This window comes from Symphalangus syndactylus, chromosome 16 (genome assembly GCF_028878055.3).
Source record: "Symphalangus syndactylus isolate Jambi chromosome 16, NHGRI_mSymSyn1-v2.1_pri, whole genome shotgun sequence".
Lineage (NCBI taxonomy): Eukaryota > Metazoa > Chordata > Mammalia > Primates > Hylobatidae > Symphalangus > Symphalangus syndactylus.
In genome coordinates, this window is record NC_072438.2 from 101,450,642 (window position 1) to 101,470,138 (window position 19,497).

Consider the following 19,497-nt stretch of genomic DNA (forward strand, 5'->3'; position numbering starts at 1 on the left):
CATCCAACAACCAGTAAGAGTGGCATTGACGGGAGGTGGCATTGACAGGAGGTGGCATGATGGGAGGTCTCCTTCCTGGAAGGGCATCTCCCAGAGGGGCCTGTTGCCTGAAGCTGAGATGTGCCTGGCACACAGCAGGTGTGGACGAAGGGAAGCCCAGCAGGTGCGGCTCCCAGTGGAATAAAGCCTTCCTTAAGAAGACCTGGCCCCTGACAACTTCGGGTTGAAAAATAAACTTGGATTGGGCAGAGATGCCTGCCTCCTGCCTGGCTTCGAGCATTGGAAATTACTTAAAAACTTAACTTTCTTCTCCTGAGTATCGTTAACAACAGCATGAATAGATGTGCCTCTTCATCCACAAGACACTTTCACAAGCCCTATGGTGGAATTCATGAGAGGAAATTAATGTGACGGACTGACTAGGTGTTTTCAGTTTTATTTTCTTAATCCTGAAGTTCAGATGCTGTGGCAGCTGGGTATAAGATTACAGTTGTTTTCGGACTGGCTTTTGCATTATTTCCACATTTTTGAATATGTTTTACAGCCACGCCCCTTCCCCATAGGTGCAGGGGATCCCTGGACCACAAGGGGTCCAGGCCACGGTGGAAGGATCCAGAATGCATGCCTGCCTGAGGCAGGAAGTGGTCCGGCAGTTATCAGATCGTCACCACCCACAGGACAGGAATGTTCTCAGGACACTTCCCAAGACCCCCTCACATACACACACACACACGTCTCTGGGTCTTTTTGGCCATGAGGATGTGCAGGTTGTGCACTGTACAATTCCAAGGGGCACGGTTCATACAGTCTGCCTGATATGGATGGTGGCCCTGCAGTGGTGGGGTGCCACAGCCCTGCCTAAAACCATGACCCAGTTGGAGGGGTTCGTGGCTACAGTCCGAGGGTAGGGGAGTGGATGTGCACACCCTGTATAATCCCCTAGACTGGCTTCTGCATCAGGCTGGCATCCTCAAGGCCATGCCCATCGCAGGCTGGGGCAGCGCCCGTCTGCCCAGAGCCCTCCAGCAACCTTGGAGTGCAGACGCATTTCATCATCCAAATGCTCACAGATTGAGATGCTGCCAAACAGCCACACTTCTCACCTGTGCAGGGACTCGTGGGCAGTGGGGTGTGCCCTGTTCTGGCCACGCCACTTCAGGGGCTCGTTGCCTTTCTATTCTCCATCAGGCAGCCCTTCCTGCTGTGAGGGGCAGTGGAGGTATGGGCAGCACACTACCTGATGGCCAGCACCTGGCACTGGTGTCTGTTCTGGATTTGTACGTCCAGGCAGTGACACTGCTCTTCTGCCCTTTGAACAGCTTTGTGGAGAAAGGTTGTCGGCTCTTACGACAGGCTGGTTGGGGGGTGGGGTGGGCATCAGGGCACACACTGGTCTGGTGGGAATTTGGCCTTCCTGTGGAATGCAAGGGCAACATCTTCAGAGAGGATGTCGTTCCCAAAGGCTCCACCCAGGAACCATAAGAAAAGAGCAGGGAAGCTCTGGACTGGAGGGAATCCTGTTCTTGTCCTGCTGGCTTTTTCTCTGGGACAAGAGGTTGGGAGTGGAGTGGGGGACAGAGACAGGTGGGGCAGGGACACAGGCCAAGAGCAACACCTCACAAGACCATACTAGTGGCCAGTCACACACTTCCACTCCCCTGGTGCCCTGTCACACACTTCCACTCCCCTGGTGCCTTGTCACACACTTCCACTTCCCCAGTGCCCTGTCCAGACCCTGCGGTGTCCCAGGCCAGGGCTGCCCTCCCTCCACGCCACTCAGTGGCCGAGTCACCAGGTGAGCACCATCTGAATGCACCTTCTCTGTGCTACACGGGCCACTTCCATTAGCATGAAACTGGGGCCCTCGCAGGATGAAGTCATCAAACTCAGCACCGTCCTCCTCAGGCCCCCGCAGCCCCCACTCAGACGTCAGAAGACACATCCATCCTCCATCCGCACCCACCCACCGCCCACCTGCCCTCTGTCCACCTATCTGTCCTTCCATCCACCTATCATCCATCCACTCAGCCACTATCTTGCGAGTGCTAGTGTGTGCCCAGCTCTTCCAAGCTCCGGAGACGTATGCATGAGCCCCTTGCTCGTGGAGCAGACATTCCCAGGGTGAGGGCAGACAGCTCAAGGTCAAAGCAGCAGCCCCCAGGGCTGGGAGGTGAGCTGATTCCTGGGGCCAACCGAGTAAGCAGGGGAGGCGGGAGCTTAGCTGCCACAGTTGTGAGCTGAGTGGGTAGCGGGTGGGACAAGAAGGTGGCATTGGAGCCAAGCCCCTGGGGAGCCAAGGAAGGAAGCACGCAAGAGCCGTCCAAGCAGAGGGAGCAGGGCGTGCAAAGGCCCCGAGAGGCGCCGATTGCTGGTGTGGGCCGTGGCGTGCGTGGGGGTGGGGGTCAGGCAGTGGCTGGGGTCTGAGCTCCCGGGACACGTTGAGCCTTTCCTCGGAGAGGGAGGGTCCCAATAGGAGGGACTGAAGGGGCAGGTAAAGGGCCGAGCAGGAGACTTTGCAGGTGGCTGCAGGCTCCGAGAAGCCGCTGGTTTTGTGCACATTTTGAATGTAGAGCAGACATGCTAACAGCTTGGAAGCCCCGTGAGCGAAAGGAGAAGTCCACCTGCGTCCCAGGTCTGGGGCTGGAAGGCTGCAGGGTGGGCCTGCAGGAAAACAGGGGTGTGGTTTGCACAGGGGTGCCTGAGATGCTTAAGGAGCCAGTGCTGCCAGAGTGGGCTGTGGGCAGAGGCAGCATCAGTGTGAAGCCCCAGGGGTATCGAATTGTTTTGGGCGGAGGTCAGAAGGCAGGGGACGGGGCAGGGAGACCACGGGGGCCCCTGGTCTCCCATCTCAGAGCCTGGGGTGGGGGGATGCTGACCGGCGATGGGAGGGGCAGAGAAACTTACCAGCGCACCACGCAAGGCCTGGGCGCCCCCGAGTTCTGGTAAGTGGCCGGTCCAGCTGTGGAATGCAGGTTCCTGCTGAAGACACACCTGGGGCCCCTGTGCACCCTTGGGCCGCCCTGTGGGGTCTGCGCAGCCCCAGGCCCTGCGTTTATGTAGGAAGGTTGGGGCGAGCGCACCCGCAGCTGCCCAGGCATCCCAGGAGCTGCGCGGAACCGCCTGTCCCGCCGCCCCCCGCTGTGCTCCCCCCGCCCCCCTCCCCCCCGCTCCCCGCCCCAGGGAGGTGGCCGCGCAGTCCCGGGCTCGCTCTTGCCGCGACCTCCCGGACCTCCAGGCCGCGGGCTCCGCGGGAGGGTGGGGACCGGGGAGCGCCGGGTGGGCGTGCGCGGGCGGGGCGGGCGTGCCGGGAGCTGCGGCGGTGTCTCTGCGCTCGCGAGTGCGCGGCGGGGGCGGGCAGGCTCCGCCCCGGGGCGGGAGGGGGCCGCGGGATTAAAGGCCACCCCGGCGGGCGGGGAACGGACTGTCGCCGGTACCGGCACCGGAGCGCGCCGGGTCCTCGCCGGGTCCCCGCCGGGTCCCAGCCCCGCGCGTCGGCCGGCCGAGCCCAGCCGGGACCCCCCGCGACATGCACGTCCCAGCCCTGCGCTGAGCAGGCGGCAATGTGGGGACTCGGGGCGCGGGGCCCCGGCCGGGGGCTGCTGGTGGCGCTGGCGCTGGGCGGGCTGGCGCGGGCCGGGGGCGTCGAGGTGGAGCCCGGAGGCGCGCACGGCGAGAGCGGGGGCTTCCAGGTGGTCACCTTCAAGTGGGCCCACGTGCAGGATCCCTACGTCATCGCGCTCTGGATCCTCGTGGCCAGCTTGGCCAAGATCGGTAAGTGGCCCCGGGGTCTCCGGGTCTGCCCGCGGGGTATGCGGCCGCCTCTGCCGGGTCTGGGGGCTCCGTTGTGGCCGCGCCCATCAGGTGGGAGCCGCGCGGCGGGCGCCCGGGAGAGTCCGGCTCTCGGGTCCAGCAGAGCGAGACTCGGCAGCGACTCTGACCGCGCTAAGCCGCCCCTGCGGGTCCCGAGGTCTCCCCTCCCGGAGGGGGCACAGCCTCGGAGCTCCCGGCTCCCGGGTCCCTGCGGGGTCTCCGCCCCGCCTCCGCTCCGAGCCCCGCAGACTGCAGGCTGCTCGCGCCCGGGGAGTCCGCGGGGCCGGGTTTCCTTCGGGGTTCTCAGGCTTTTTAGACAAACGTCCTTGGAGTGATGGCGTTTTTTCGTTCGTTACAAGGGCAGAAAAGAAAAGCGGTGCTACCCGCACGAACCCAGCAGAATCCTCCCTATAGGCGCAGCGTTCCCATTGGCGGCCTCCTTTTTTTTTTTTTTTTAGAAAATCCCGGTCGGTCAGATTTCTCTTCTCCTTAACTGGCGCCAATGAACCAGTAATGTGGGCACGGCAGGTAGCTCCTGGCAAGGTGACAGGAAGGTCAGCTTCCTGAGGAGCTCGTGGGGATCAAAGTTTCATGTGTTGGTCTACAGGGGAGGGTCTCTCCGGGGGTGGTGGGGAGCTGGTCACTCGTGTGGAGGGGGATTAGGGGACCCGAGTGGGGCCAGGAGAAGCGAGATCAGAGCAGCAGGCGCCGCGGCAGGTTTCCAGAGCAGCTTGGGACTGGGGCGAGAGGAGGTTTCGATGCTGGGGCCCAGGAGGGGCGCCCACGCAGGACAGGGGAGGGACAGGCTCCGGGGAGAACAGCTGAGAGGACCTTGGCCTTGGTGGAACCTGGTACGCCCAGCAGGCTTGATTGGAGAAGGCGCCTTTTCCTCCAGTGCCGCCTGCCGCCTGCCCTATTTATGCCAGGGTCTCCCTCCCCTTCAGGGCCCTTGTGTGTTTGCTTTCTGTCTCATTAGCGCTCTTCTGAGCCCTCCCGCCTCCTCCCTTCTCCGCAGCCTCCTCCTCGCCCTGGTGTCTTTCAGCTCCCCGGCCTGGCTGCCTCTCTCCAGGCTCAGGCTGTCCTCCCTGGGCTTTCCACTGGGGGCTTGCGATGCTGGCCTGGGGGAGTCTCTGAGGCTGGCTGCTTCCTACAGTTGACTTCCTTGAGAAGGGCCCCTGGGGCATCAGGGAGGTCCAGCCTCAACCTGGGCTCTGCGGCCACCCAGTCCTAAAGCTCACCCTGCTTTCCTCTGATGGGAGTGCCCCCCTGGTGTAAACTGAATAGGCAATTTCTTTTTTTTTTCTTTTTCTTTTTCTTTTTCTTTCTTTTTTTTTTTTTTTTTTTTTTTTTTTTGAGATAGAGTTTTGCTCTTGTTGCCCAGGCTGGAGTGCAATGACGCGATCTCGGCTCACTGCAACCTCCACCTCCTGCCTCAGCCTCCCGAGTAGCTGGGATTACAGGCATGAGCCACCACAGCCAGCTAATTTTGTATTTTTAGTAGAGACGGGGTTTCTCCATGTTGGTGAAGCTGGTCTTGAACTCCAGACTTCAGGTGATCCCACCCACCTCAGCCTCCCAAAGCGCTGGGATGACAGGCGTGAGCCACCGCGCCCGGCCGTGAATATGTAATTTCTGTACAAGCTGGGGCCTCTCCCGGTTTAGCCCAGTGTACAGTGTCAGAATCTGGCATCTGAAGGTCCAATGACGGCCGCCAGGCACCAGCCAGCCCCGCCTGGGAGCCCGCAGGTAGGGCACACTGACCAGGGCTTTGCCTGGTCTCAGAGTTTGTTATTCACCAGGAAAAGCCTTCAGGTCTCCCAAACACTTGGACCGGTTCTGGGAAGACGTCCTTGAGGGCGGGGAGGCTGCCGGCTCTGAGCAACTCCCCGGGGCAGGGCGGCCCTTTACAAAGGCCCACCTGATAGCACCCAGCGGCTGTCTTTGTCCCGGGCGGCCCCGCCTGGGAAGGCGAGAGCCTCGCCCTGTGCAGCTGTGAGAGCTCATCGCCGCATCCCACCGGCGCAGACCCTCTCCAGACCTGCCCTCTACGCTCCCTGTCGTCCGCTCAACCCACTGTGCACTCTGCAGCCCTGGCAGTGACAGCTGAGGTCTGCTCTGGGTCTGCCCTGATTGGCCCCCAGGACGTCCCACCCTCCATCCCCTCTCTGCCAGCCATGCCTCTTGAACGCAGCCCCCAGGCCTCCCTGTGTGCTTCCTCCCCCAACCCCTTCCCTGTGAACTCTGGACTTCTCAGATTCCGCTGGCCCTGACCGTCCTCCTTGTGCAGCCAGCCTCAGGTGCACGACCTGTGTTTCCAGAGGACTCTCAGGTCCAGGCCTTCACAGACGCCGGGCCCGAGCCTGCACCACAGCAGGAACTTCAATTTCACCCAGCCTCCTCCACGTGCCCACAGCCCCTGGACCCGGGGTCCGAACCTAGTAAGCTGCTTGGCACATTTTGTTGTTTAAAATGCTCAGGGGTTGGCCACACTCTTTCAGTCTCAAGTTACACAAACAGAAATGTCTCTTCCAGCAGAAAAGAGCTGCATTCCTGTTGCTTTTCCAAACATTTGTTGAATTTCTCACACGTCCTGAGTGTTTCTAACTCACAGCCCCAGCCTTCTTCAAGCCATTTGTAACCTGGTTGGGGAAATAAGAGTCCGGGGACCCTGAAACCCACGGCAATGTTGATGCCAGGAGGTTTCTACTCCAGGCAGAGGATGGCCAGAGGGCCAGAGCTGCCTCAAGCAAACGCTGGGGCTGGGGCCTCAGCACGTGGCCCAGGAGGCTGGGCAAGGAACAGGGGCTGCTGTCGGCCCACCAGCCTCAGGCCTCGTGTCTGAGCTCTGGCAAGGGGTCCCCGCAAGCCCCCTATTTGTGTGCCCTGGGGTTCCCCTGCCTGTTACAGCAGTGGAGGCGGCAGGGCCTAGTGTCTGCCTCAGGCAGGGTGAGGGGGTTTCCTCCTGTGCCCCTTGGGGGCCCCCAGCCTGCAGCCACCCACACCAGGGCCACTCTAGGCCTTAGAGGCCCACCAGAATCAGAATCCCCACCTCACCCTGCACCGTCCGTGTTGGGGACCCTGGGCCAGGCTTTCCTTCGTTCCTTCCTGGGCTTCCTCTGGGGGCTGAGGCTGTGCCTTGCAAAGACTGCCAGGCCTGGCAGCACTGGGCGGGGGCCCTGGGGTGGGATCCAGGCAGCGGCAGGTGTCAGGACTGCCAGCAATGGGCTCCTGGAAGGAGAGGGAAACGGTGGTGTCAGAAGCCAGAGGAGGAGGCCCAGGGAGGGTCCCCAGGGAGGCAGGGGGAGGCAGGGGGAGGCCCGAGCAAGTCAGCTACAGGCCTCGGAGGACTTTGGTCCCCACCTAGCGCCGTGGTGAGGAGCGGATGTGGTCAGATCTGGGTTCTCAGACGACTGCCTGACCGTGGGGCAGAGAATGGCACTGGGGAGATTCGGGGAGGACAGTGGGGAGCTTCCCTTGGGCATCAGGGCGGTGGACAGCAGGGCCTCCTTGGAGCAGGAGTGGGGACGTCACAGGGTCATCAGTGAGCAGGGGCCAGACCTCCTGGTCCCATCCCGTTCTCAACCCTTCGGGGGACTCTGCTGCGCTGACCTCACCTTGCAGCTCTGAGCCACACATGAGCAACAGGACCCGACCGAAAGGGAACTGGGGGAGTTACAATTCTGAGATGTTGGAAACCGGGGAGGGGCTGGGGCCGGGAGTGGATTCTAGGCCCAGCTGGGTCTATTTGTCCCCAGGCGTCTGGCCATGGGGACCCCTTGGGTCGTGGACGCACAGGAGGTGTGGGAGCCGACATCCCATGGGGCCCGAACTCCAGAGCTGGGCAGCGCTGGCTCAGGGAGGTGGGGCCTTGAGGGGTAGGACCTGAGCAGCGGCAGTGACGGCCCATGGGAAAACCAGGACAGTGGGGCTGAGTGGCAGCGGGGGGACAGGCTCTCGAAGTGGAGCTTGTGTTGCTGAGGGATGTGAGGCGGGAGGCCCAGGCCGCCCCACATCTTGGTGAACCCTGGCTGGAAGGGCGGGCAGGGGCGAGACGGGTATCTGGAGTCTGCAGTGCCTCGCGCAGCCGTAGGAGGGTCGGGAGGACACTGGGGCGCAGGGTCAGGAGTGCAGCCCCCCGCTCTGAGTGGCGCAGCACCGCCCCCCCCCCCCCGCCGAGCAGCATTACCACCCTGTGGGAGTATGGGAATGCTTTTCTGCAGGAGCTTCAGCCTTGGGGTTCCAGCACCTCCTCCTTAACTGGACAGGGTCAAGACCCAGATCCTTGAGCGCCAGGTTCCCTGCTCCCAGCCCCAGATCCGAGGCACTGGGTGTTTCCTTGCTGTCTGGGTGGGCGCAGGAGGTCGTCGTCACCCGACACTTGACTCCTGGACCCCCGCTGTCTTACCCAGTGTGTCCTAGGGAGCCTCTGCCACTGGGGGTGTGACACTGCCTAGACCACCTGCCTAAGCTGTGGATTTCTCCAAGGTGCAGCCTTCCACCGGGCACTCGGTTCCCAGGCTGTGAGGGTGGCTGTGGGGTCATCTTCACCTCCTGGGGTGGATGGTTTTACTGTATGTGCTCTGGTCCTGGAGGCAGGAATCCCTCAATGCGCATGGCACCTACCCCCTCACGATATCTGCTACCCACTCCGGCTGAACTGCCCTTAGATTCTCCTTGAAGAAGCATAGGAAAGGAGGGTCTGGGGACAGGGATGGCCTAGAAGGCCAGGGTGGTCAGCAAAGTCCCCAGGGGACCCAGTCCTCCCAGGAGAGGACCAGTGAGTGGGCCCCGTGGACCTCAGTCCTGGCAGGAGAGGTGTGCTCAGTGGGTTTGGAGTCAGGAGCCATCACGGGAGGCCTGGAAGCAAGGACTCTCCCAGGAGTCTCCACAGGGGAGGGTCTGGCCCTGAAGGGGTGAAGTCTCATTTTCCAGGAGCTGCCCATGGAGAATCAGCTGTAGGCTGTAAAACAATCCATGGCATTTGGAGCTAAGGTGTCACCCTGGAGAATCCTGAGGAAAGGGGCAAAGGTTGGGAAGTGCTGATAGCACCGGGGGCAGGGAAGGAACCACCAGGGCTCCCTGTGGGTACCTGGCAGCTCCACCAGAGGCTGAGAGAGAGACAGGGATGGTGAGTCACTCTTGGCTGTCAGCCCCTCCAACCCCCTCCCTGCCACCCCGGGAGCTCCCCGCCTCTGGGCGTGTGTGGCGTTCCCTGTGACCACATAGGCTTGGGAAGATGCCTGTCTCAAGCTCCAGCACCTAACCAGCCTCATGTCTACTGCAGAAACGGCTGAGCTCTCCCAGCGTGGCCACCCCCACCGCCCCGCCGGCTTCTCCAGGAGCCAGGGGCTGCACTGGGGCATGTTTAGAGTTGGTGTTCCCATCCTGCACATCATCTGCCCAGCGTCTGGACTGAGTCCCACACCCGGGAGTCTCAGTGCACAATGAAGCCGCCAAGGCTCTCCTCACCCACCCTTGAGACAAGAGTCTCAGGATACCAGGTGTCTGGGTGCCAGGTCTCAGGATGCCAGATCTCCAAGTGCCAGGCCTCAGGGTGCCAGGTTGTGAAGTGCCATATCTCAGGGTGCTAGATCTTGGGGTATCAGGTCTCAGGGTGCCAGGTCTCAGGGTGCCAGGTCTCAGGGTGCCAGACTCCACCCTCCCCCAAATCATGCACTCACCGCAGCTTCATCCCTTCACACTCAGCATCTCTCCTGCCCCCGCTTTCCTGAGCTCAGAGCCTTCCTCCTCTGAGCTCCTGAGGACACCTCCTCCTCCGAGGTCTTTTGGCTCAACCAAGTTGGTGCCACAAGGGCAGAGATTGTCTTATTCCTCCTGTGTCCCCAGTGCCTGTCCCCAGCAGAGTCCTGCAGATCTGAGCACGTGAATGGACATGTGGATGAATGGATGAGTGAATAGATAGATGGATGGATGCATGGATTGATGGATGGATGAATGGATGAGTAAATGGATGGAAGGGTGGATTAGTGAATGGATGGAGTGAATGGATGGATGGATGAGTGGATGGATGGATGGATGTGTGAATGGATGGATGGAGTGAATGGATGGATGGAGCGGATGGATGGATGGATGGATGAATGAGTGGATGGATGGATGGATGGATGAGTGGATGGATGGATGGATGGATGATGGATGGATGGATGAGTGGATGGACGGATGGATGAGTGAATGGTCGGATGAGTGGATGGATGGATGGATGGATGGTTTGGATGGATGGATGGGTTGGATGAGTGGATGGATGGGTGGATGGGTGGATGGATGGATGGATGGATGGATGAATGGCTTGGGTGAATGGATGACTGAATGGATGGATGGGTGGATGGATGGATGGATGGATGGATAGATGGATGAATGAATGGACATATGAATGAGTGAATGGATGGATAGATGAGTGGATTGATGGATGGATGAGTGAGTGGATGGATGGATAGGTGGATGGGTGAATGGATGGATGGGTGGATGGATGGATGAGTGGATTGATGGATGGATGAGTGGATTGATGGATGGATGAGTGAATGGATAGCTGGATGGATGAGTGGACAGATGGATGGATGAGTGAATGGAGAGCTGGATGGATGGATGGCTTGGATGAATAGATGAGTGAATGGATGGATGGGTGGATGGATGGATGGATGGATGGATGGATGGATGGATGGATGAATGGATATATGGATGAGTGAATGGATGGATGAGTGGATTGATGGATGGATGGGTGAGTGAATTGATGGATGGATGAGTGAATGAATGGATATATGGATGTGTGGATAGATGGATGAGTGAATGGGTGGATGGATGAGTGAGTGAGTGAATGGACAGATGGATGGATGGCTGATGCGTGAATGGTTGCTGGATGGATGAGTGGATTGATGGATGGATGAGCGAGTGGATGAGTGAATGGATGAGTAAATGGAGGGATAGGCGGAAGGATGGGTAGATGTGTGGATGGATGGATGGATGAGTGGATGGATAGGTAGATGTGTGGATGGATGGATGGATGAGTGGATGGATGGGTAGACGTGTGGATGGATGGATGGATGAGTGGATGGATGGGTAGATGTGTGGATGGATGGATGAGTGGATGGATGGGTAGATGTGTGGATGGATGGATGGATGAGTGGAAGGATGGGTAGATGTGTGGATGGATGGATGGATGGATGAGTGGAAGGATGGGTAGATGTGTGGATGGATGGATGGATGAGTGGAAGGATGGGTAGATGTGTGGATGGATGGATGGATGAGTGGATGGATGGGTAGATGTGTGGATGGATGGATGGATGGATGAGTGGAAGGATGGGTAGATGTGTGGATGGATGGATGGATGGATGAGTGGAAGGATGGGTAGATGTGTGGATGGATGGATGGATGAGTGGATGGATAGGTAGATGTGTGGATGGATGGATGGATGGATGAGTGGAAGGATGGGTAGATGTGTGGATGGATGGATGGATGAGTGGATGGATGGGTAGATGTGTGGATGGATGGATGGATGGATGAGTGGAAGGATGGGTAGATGTGTGGATGGATGGATGGATGAGTGGATGGATGGGTAGATGTGTGGATGGATGGATGGATGGATGAGTGGAAGGATGGGTAGATGTGTGGATGGATGGATGGATGAGTGGATGGATGGGTAGATGTGTGGATGGATGGATGGATGAGTGGATGGATGGGTAGATGTGTGGATGGATGGATGGATGAGTGGAAGGATGGGTAGATGTGTGGATGGATGGATGGATGGATGAGTGGAAGGATGGGTAGATGTGTGGATGGATGGATGGATGAGTGGATGGATGGGTAGATGTGTGGATGGATGGATGGATGGATGAGTGGAAGGATGGGTAGATGTGTGGATGGATGGATGGATGAGTGGATGGATGAGTAGATGTGTGGATGGATGGATGGATGAGTGGAAGGATGGGTAGATGTGTGGATGGATGGATGGATGGATGAGTGGAAGGATGGGTAGATGTGTGGATGGATGGATGGATGAGTGGATGGATGGGTAGATGTGTGGATGGATGGATGGATGGATGAGTGGAAGGATGGGTAGATGTGTGGATGGATGGATGGATGAGTGGAAGGATGGGTAGATGTGTGGATGGATGGATGGATGGATGAGTGGAAGGATGGGTAGATGTGTGGATGGATGGATGGATGAGTGGATGGATGGGTAGATGTGTGGATGGATAGATGGATGGATGAGTGGAAGGATGGGTAGATGTGTGGATGGATGGATGGATGAGTGGAAGGATGGGTAGATGTGTGGATGGATGGATGGATGAGTGGATGGATGGGTAGATGTGTGGATGGATGGATGGATGAGTGGATGGATGGATGCACCCACAGGTGGGTGAAGGAGGAATGAACGAATGAGTGGATGGACAAATGGATGGATGAATGCACGCATGGGAGAGTGAAGTAGTGGGGAGATAAACATTGGCTTCCCATGTGTAAGCTTCATCCAAAACCATCTGGACACTGGGCCCAGGAAGAGGCTGTCTCAGCTCCTCGGCTGAATTATTTCCTTAAATTACCACAGAGCCTCCAGTGAGCAGCACACCTACTTCTGGATGACAATGGCTTTAGAGGCGCCGCCTTCCAAGGAGTGGCAGACTTAACCTGCAAAGTGGGATCATTGACAAGCAGTTGCAGCATCAGCTCAGAGCACTTTGGCAGATCTGGGCTCAGCATGGTGAGCACCATCTGCCCCACACAGAGCTCTCCCAGGAGTGGGTCATGTGCCCAGAGAGAAACCACACTCACCTGGCCTAAAACATGCTCCACTGTCAGCTGAAATCTTAGCTATGCCTTAGCTATGCCTTCTGGAATAAGACAGACAAACCCAGCCCCATCCTGATGTTGCCAGACCTCGGAAGATGCAGACACACCCTGGGCAGGCCCTGACTTGGTGCTGAGACTGCCCAACTGGGCATCCTCCTGGGACACAGAATGGAATTTGGGTCACAGGCAGCCAATACCCTTAGCATACCAACCACTTTTAGGAGCTTGAATGGTCTCATCTATCTTATCAAGGTAGCCCAAAATGCTGGACTTTGTAGCAGCCAGAGCTCTGGGCAATAGAGGAGCTCTCTCCAGTTTAATATTCATTCAATAAACATTCAGTGCCCATCACACCCTGTAGGCAGTGGGGATCCCACTTCAAATGAGACCCAAATATCCCATGGGGCAGCACTCCTGGGAGGACACCAAGGACCAAAGACAGTCAGGAAGCCATCCCTGGGGCAGAGGGGGCAGCCAGCCCTGAGGGTTAGGGGGAAGCATGTTCAGGGAAGGAATAGCCAGAGCAAAGTGCCTGAGGCAAAAAGTGTGGATGAGGGCCGGGGGGAGTGTGAGTGTGTGTGAGGGGCAGGGGGAGTGTGTGTGTGTGTGTGTGTGTGAGGGGCAGGGGGAGTGTGTGTGTGTGAGGGGCAGGGGGAGTGTGTGTGTGTGTGTGAGGGGCAGGGGGAGTGTGTGTGTGTGTGTGTGTGAGGGGCAGGGGGAGTGTGTGTGTGTGAGGGGCAGGGGGAGTGTGTGTGTGTGTGTGTGTGTGTGTGAGGGGCAGGGGGAGTGTGTGTGTGTGTGTGAGGGGCAGGGGGAGTGTGTGTGTGTGAGGGGCAGGGGGAGTGTGTGTGTGTGTGTGAGGGGCAGGGGGAGTGTGTGTGTGTGAGGGGCAGGGGGAGTGTGTGTGTGTGTGTGTGTGTGTGTGAGGGGCAGGGGGAGTGTGTGTGTGTGTGTGTGAGGGGCAGGGGGAGTGTGTGTGTGTGGGGGCAGGGGGAGTGTGTGTGTGTGAGGGGCAGGGGTTGTGCATGGGTTTGTGAGTGGCAGGCGGTAATGTGTGGGTGTTTGAGGAGCAGCGCGGTGTGTGTGTGTGTCTAGGGAGCAGGAGAACATGTGGAGGATAAGCAGGAGGTGGTCCTTGCACTCTGGCCGTGTGATGACCACGTTCAGAGCTGCGGTGAGCTCTGGGTCGCTCCCTCACATTGGCGAGTGCCTTTACCAGCCTGAGCTCTGGGCTCTCTGCTCTGTCCGATTACCAGCCTTCCCTTGGGGCTGGCTGTGTGTCAAGTCCATTTCCAAAGTGTCGTGTCGTCAGTCTAGGAAGAATTGAGATGGAGCCTGGGGCCGTGTCCAGGCGGAGTCAGGAGAGCAGCCAGGGTGCCCAAGGCGTTCCCGTGGGTGCACCTTCCACAGGGGCCTGAAAGGAAGGAGGGAGGGGCGGGCAGAGCAGGAGGGGCTGTGGTAGCCGCCCTGGGCAGGGGGAATTCCACAAATGGGGAGGGGCACATCCTGGGAATGGGCCTGGCCGTTTGTGCTGCTGTGCTGGGATTGGTTAGGGCTGTGACAGAGACTCCAGGCTGATGGCATGGACTCTGGGGTGGGGGGTGGGGGGCCGAGAAGTCTCCCCATGGAAGGCTGTGCCTTAGGGAAAGACCAGGTGACCTGTGCCAAGTTCCTGGTCCCTGGAGGGCGGCCTTTGAGTGCGACCCTGAGGGCTCTGTGTGGGGCCATCCAGCCGGGACCCCCGACTTGGCTCTGGGAGCCAGCCCTGGGCGGGGACAGAGCCAGGGTCCCCTTCTGGACTGTGCAGAGCTAGGGCAGAGGGAAGGAGGGGGGGCCAGGGGCACACTGGCAGCTTCTTCCTTTCTGGTGGATCAGGCAACCTACAAGTTCACCACCTGCTGTGCTGTCATGCCAAAGTCCAAGGGTTTGAGTTCTCTGCTGGGAAAAGGGTTTCTCATAAGCCTGAATGGGAAAGTTGAAAACGGCTGTTTTTAAGAGCTTTGGGGGTGACACAAAGTGTGGAAGAACAGCAGCTCCTGGGGGCTCTGTCCTCAGATTCAGCCCCAGATGTTTGGTGCAGAGGACACGGGGCTGACCACACGGTGAAGACAGATTCCCCTTAGAACCCAGCCCTCAGCGGGCCGTCCCACTCCTTCCCCACCTACCGGCTGTGGGAGCCACTGGGCAGGGCTGCCCGAGGGGCCACAGTGAGCAAAGCCCCCGATAGGCGAGACCCGATGGGCCTCAGGGGGCAGGGTGGGCCCCAGGAAGGGGGAGCCAGCGGCCACTGGTCTTGGGTGACTCTGCGGAGGTGAGGAGGGAGGGCGCAGGCCGGAGGCTGGGCCTCAGAGCCCCCTGAGGGACAGAGCCCCTGGAGGGACAGCCCTGGCGGCACAAAGCCCGGGAGACCGCAGGTCAGGGAGGAACAGGGAGCGTGCGAAGCGTCTCGGAACCGGGACTGCCTGAGCACGCCTCCCCGAGGGCTCGCCCATGTGAGCGCCACTTCCAGGTTTCTGTCTTTAATCCTGGTTTTCTCAAGATCTGAGGGTTCATTTTAGGATTAGTTAGAGCCAACTGTGATTAGGGTAGTAATCTCTTCCCAGAAAGGGTGCCCTCCCGAGCTGGGGCTGGGGCCTTGCCAGGCGCCGTTGTCTCTGCTTCTCTGGATTTTGCCCACCGCCCACACCCAGCACACAGCGGGGGAATCTCTTCAGGCGGAACTGGCTGGGGTTGGCTGAGCGCTGCTCCCAGGAGAAGCTCCAGTGGCTGTGCGTGGCCCGCCTGCCTTCAGAGGGAGAGGAGCCCTGGGGCACAGCCCTGTCGCCAGAGGTGTTGACAAATGGGAGAGCTGTGTTCAACCTAAATCCGCAACACAAGGGCTGGCTGTGGGAAGTTAAAGCTTCCTGAGAAGGAGCTGTCAGGAACTAGTTCCTCCTTCTTACTGTGTACCATCACAGGGGGAGAAGGCGAGGGTGGCCCGGGGCTGCTGTCTGCCCACCAGAGCTGTCCCTGGGCCCCTGAGAAGCACGTGTGTCCCATGGAGGCGGCATGTGTGTGCTGTGAAGTCAGACGTGGCTGTCTTAGCATCCACTGTGTCTCAGGGACCCCGTGGCCAGGACCCACCCAACTGCCCATGGGGCTGACGCGTTCTCTGCCCCGCACACCCCAGCGGCACAGACCCTGGGTATCACTCGTGCACCTGGCGCTCTCCTCCCATCCAACTCTGCATCCTCAGAGGGGCCACGTGCTTTTAGGGGGCACTTGAGCTCTGTTAGAGCAGGGGGTGGGGGTTCCCATGTGTGAGGGCCCATCTAACACCTGCGTCCCGGCCCAACAGCTGTGCCATTTGCCAGCCTTCCTCCTGGCCTTTCTCTTCCCCAAAAAGCATCAACAAAATGAAGCTCCCAGATACTGCCCATGGTAAATGTTGCCAATCCAAAACCCCAAAGGGGCTGCCACATCCCGGCTGTAACCAGTGCCACTATCATGTTCCAAAAGCACCCCTGGCTTTGTGGTCTGCTGAAGTCTGCAGCAGCTGGCATCTCAGTGGTCCCAGCCCACACCACGCAGCTTACAGTAGGTGCAGCCCACCTCCCTCACCCTCCTGGTGTCCAGGTTCCTGAGTCTCAGTGTCACTGCAGGAGGCAATTCTCCAGCCCCAGTTTCTGCTGTCTCTGGTTTTGCTGCAGTGGAAACCTCTGTAACCACCTTTCCCCCTCTTATCGTCCAGTGAAAAGTGGGACTGGTATTTGCTCTGATCTTGGTGACACCAGACAGTAGTGTCGGCACCGTGGAGTCAGAATTGATAGGTGGGTCAGAATGAGACTGGCTGCTGGGCCTCTGTACGCCCGGCCCTTCCTCCAGGGGTGCCGTGGCCTGGGCTCCACCGGGACTCAGCCTGCCCACTGTGCACATTCTCTGCCTGGAATGCTGTCCTCGTCCCCTCAGCCTGGCCTTCTCCAGCCCACCCCAAAAGGAGTGCCCCCCACAGCTTCGGGGACGCCCTTTCTTAGAAAATGAATAGACTTAAATTTCTTAATAAAGTTGTAGATTTACAGAATATTGAGCTGATAGTATAAAGTTCCCTCCAGCCACACCCCAGCCCTTCCATCCTCCACTCCCCCCTATTGTTAACAGGTGGCATTGGTGTGATACGTTTGTGATAGTTTAGCCACTCTTGATACATTATTATTAATTAAGGTCCGCGGTTTACGTTAGGGCTCATTCTTGGTGTTGCACTTCTGTGGGTTTGGACACGGGTACAACGACATGGATCCAGCATTACAGTCTCATCCAGAGGAGCTTCACTGCCCTAAAAATCCTCCGTGCTCTGCCTGTTCATCCCTTTCTCCCCCTGACCCGTGGCGACCACTGATCTTTCTACTGTTTCCATAGTTGTTCCTTTTCCAGCATGTCATGTAGTTAGAAACCTAGAGTGTGCAGCCTTCTCAAAGCGGCTTCTTTCACTTATTGATTGCATCTGTGTTTCCTCCGTATCTATTCATGGCTTGACAGCTCATTTCTTTTTAGCACTGAATGATATTCCACTGTCTGGATCCATCCACCTACTGAAGGACATCTCAGTTGCTTCCAGGTGTTTTTGGTGATTATGAATAAAGCTGCTATAAACCTCCATGTGCAGGCTTTTGTGTGGACGGAGGACTTCAACTCCTGTGGGCCTGGCCATTGAGTTGTCTGGTCATGGCCTGCTTAGGCTTGTAGGAAACTGCCACGCTGTCTTCCAAGTGGCTGCACCACCCTGTCCTCCAGCAGTGCCGAGTGCACACTCCTGCGGCCCCACATCCTCGCCAGCCTTCGGTGCTATCCGTGTCCTGGATTTCACCACACTAACTGCGTGGTGGTGTCTCCGTGTGTTTTAATTTGCAGCTCCGCCATGACATGGGCTGTCGTGCATATTTCAGGGGCTTATCTGCCGTCTGCCTGTCTTTGGTGCGGGGTCTGCGTAGATGTTTGGCTCATTTCTCACTGGGTTGTTTATTTTTCCTACTGAGTTTTTAGAGTCCTTTCCATGTTTTGAATGATAAACTCTTTAGGAGATATGTGTTTTGCAAATGTCTTCTTTTGCAGAGAAAAAGTTTTTAATTTTAATAAAGTCCAACTTATCAATTTTTCTTTTGTAGCTCATGCTTTTGGTGTTGATCTAAAAATTCATCACCAAACCCAAGGTTATGTAGCATTTCTTCCATGCTATCTTCTAGAAATTTTATAGTTCTGTGTTTTACATTTAGGTCTTTTGTCCACTTAAATGCCAGCCTTGCCATCCGAGAACAGTCAGACACTCTTGCCCCTGCCCAGCAAGGCCAGTGGGACCAAAGTGCTCTCCTTGTGGCTCCCAGTTTTGCTGGTGTGTGTTGGATATTTTGGGATCTCACATGTGGATGGGCAGGTATCTGAGCCCTTATTATGAGGCTGGAGGGAGTTGTGATGGGAGGTTACAAGAATGCAGGGTGGAACCTGCAGAGACAGGAAGAAGGGCTGTGGCCAGGGGAGACACAGGAAGACCTGAGGGGGCAGCAGGTGTCCAGGCACGGCTAGGAGACAGTGGGAGCCATGGGGGCCTCGGAGCACAGCAGTGCCCAGAGAAAAAAGCTGCGTGTGCTGCTGGTGTGTCTTCCCGCCCACCCCTGCACCCAGCAGCCCTGGCCTTTCCCACAGCTCCTCCACCTCCATTTCCCTTGCCTTCCCCCCACAGGATTCCCCAGGCAGCTGACCCCATCGACTCACAGGAGATGGCACCCACGGCCGCCTGCCTGGGCCTTTCCAGGCTGAGTCTGTTCCAGCCCGTGGGTAGCGGGCCCTCAGCAAATGCCTGAAAATGCACTGGGCGTGTTCGCCTGCCAGGCAGAGAGCTCATGCATCCATGGGCCTCATCTTTTCCTCTGTTAGCTTTGTCAGATGAAAAATCAAGTAGTTCTAGGGTTCACTCGAGAAAACAGCAGCCCCTGTCCACCTTGTCCCCTGGGCCCCACTCCCCAGTGGGTCATCACAGTAAAGCCCAGTGAGGTCTCCACCCCTGGGCTCAGAGAGAGCCTGACTGTGCTGGCCCCTGTCTCTAGGCTGGGATCAAGCGTGCTGCCAGCAGCTCTCACGGGTGTGTCCTGCGGGTTCTGGCCTTTCCACCCGCTTCCATCCCACATGAACACCTTAGAGCTCTGTGGCAGCGTACGGCCATGTTTCCTTTCCCACACAGCATCTGGCTTTGCCTGGAGGGAACGATGGTCTCTGTTGCTGCTCTTGGCAGCCTTCTCTGAGCTCACAATAAGTGGTTCTGCTCCCAGCTCCCAACAAGCTGCCATGCTCCACCAGGGGCCCAAGCACCCGCAGATCCTCCTGCTTCCAGTGCCCCCAGGCCTCCAGCGGCTCCCCCTGTCCAGCCCAGCACCTGTCTCCCCGACACTCTCCTCCACATCGTTGGAGCCCCTCTTCTCCCGAAGCCTCCCCGATCCCTGCTCAGGCCCTGGGAAGCCAGCTGAGTGTGGGGCAGTGGAGCGCTGACCGCAGGAGGGACAACGCCGGCTGCCCCCACGGCCCCTGTGAGATGCCTTTGCCTTGTTAGATTCGTGCCGCGGGAACTGGTTTCCCTTCCAAATCATCAGGCCCTGCGCCAGCTTCTTCCGGCATCCATGCGAGACTCGGAGGCCTTCCTCGTTCCTAGTTCCTTGCAGGAGGCCTCCTCCCCCTCCCCGCGCCCCATTCTCCTCTCACTCCCTGACATGCTTTGGGGTACAGCTAACTTCACCTGCTGTGCCAGGTCCCTGGCAGTTCACTGAGTGGAACTGCAAGCTTGGTTCTGGGAATGACTGTGGCAGCGCCTGTCCATGGTTCTCCATCTTCTGCCCACGCCTGAGTTCCAGGGTTCCACGT

At 58.3% G+C, this 19,497-nt stretch overlaps 2 protein-coding genes across 4 annotated transcripts in view; one reads left to right on the plus strand and one right to left on the minus strand.

Moving 5' to 3' along the window:
- Positions 1-420: 420 nt before the first annotated feature.
- LOC129464663 (translation initiation factor IF-2) lies at positions 421-3,528 on the minus strand. Its single transcript, XM_055246020.2, has 3 exons — positions 3,435-3,528; positions 2,905-3,325; positions 421-2,661 (listed from the first exon to the last, which is right to left on the minus strand). Exons 1-3 carry the CDS (start codon positions 3,526-3,528, stop codon positions 2,403-2,405), a joined length of 774 nt encoding a protein of 257 aa, XP_055101995.1. The 3' UTR covers positions 421-2,402.
- Positions 3,191-19,497, plus strand: part of SLC9A3 (solute carrier family 9 member A3) — a 51,093-nt gene continuing 34,786 nt past the window's right edge. For 2 of the 3 annotated variants that reach the window (XM_055246135.2, XM_055246133.2), the window contains exon 1: positions 3,192-3,771. In XM_055246135.2, the coding sequence (XP_055102110.1) occupies positions 3,561-3,771 (211 nt within the window). In that variant the 5' untranslated portion in view covers positions 3,192-3,560. Of the gene's footprint in view, positions 3,772-19,497 lie in introns of all 3 variants that reach the window. The other variant, XM_055246136.2, reaches the window with a different exon arrangement.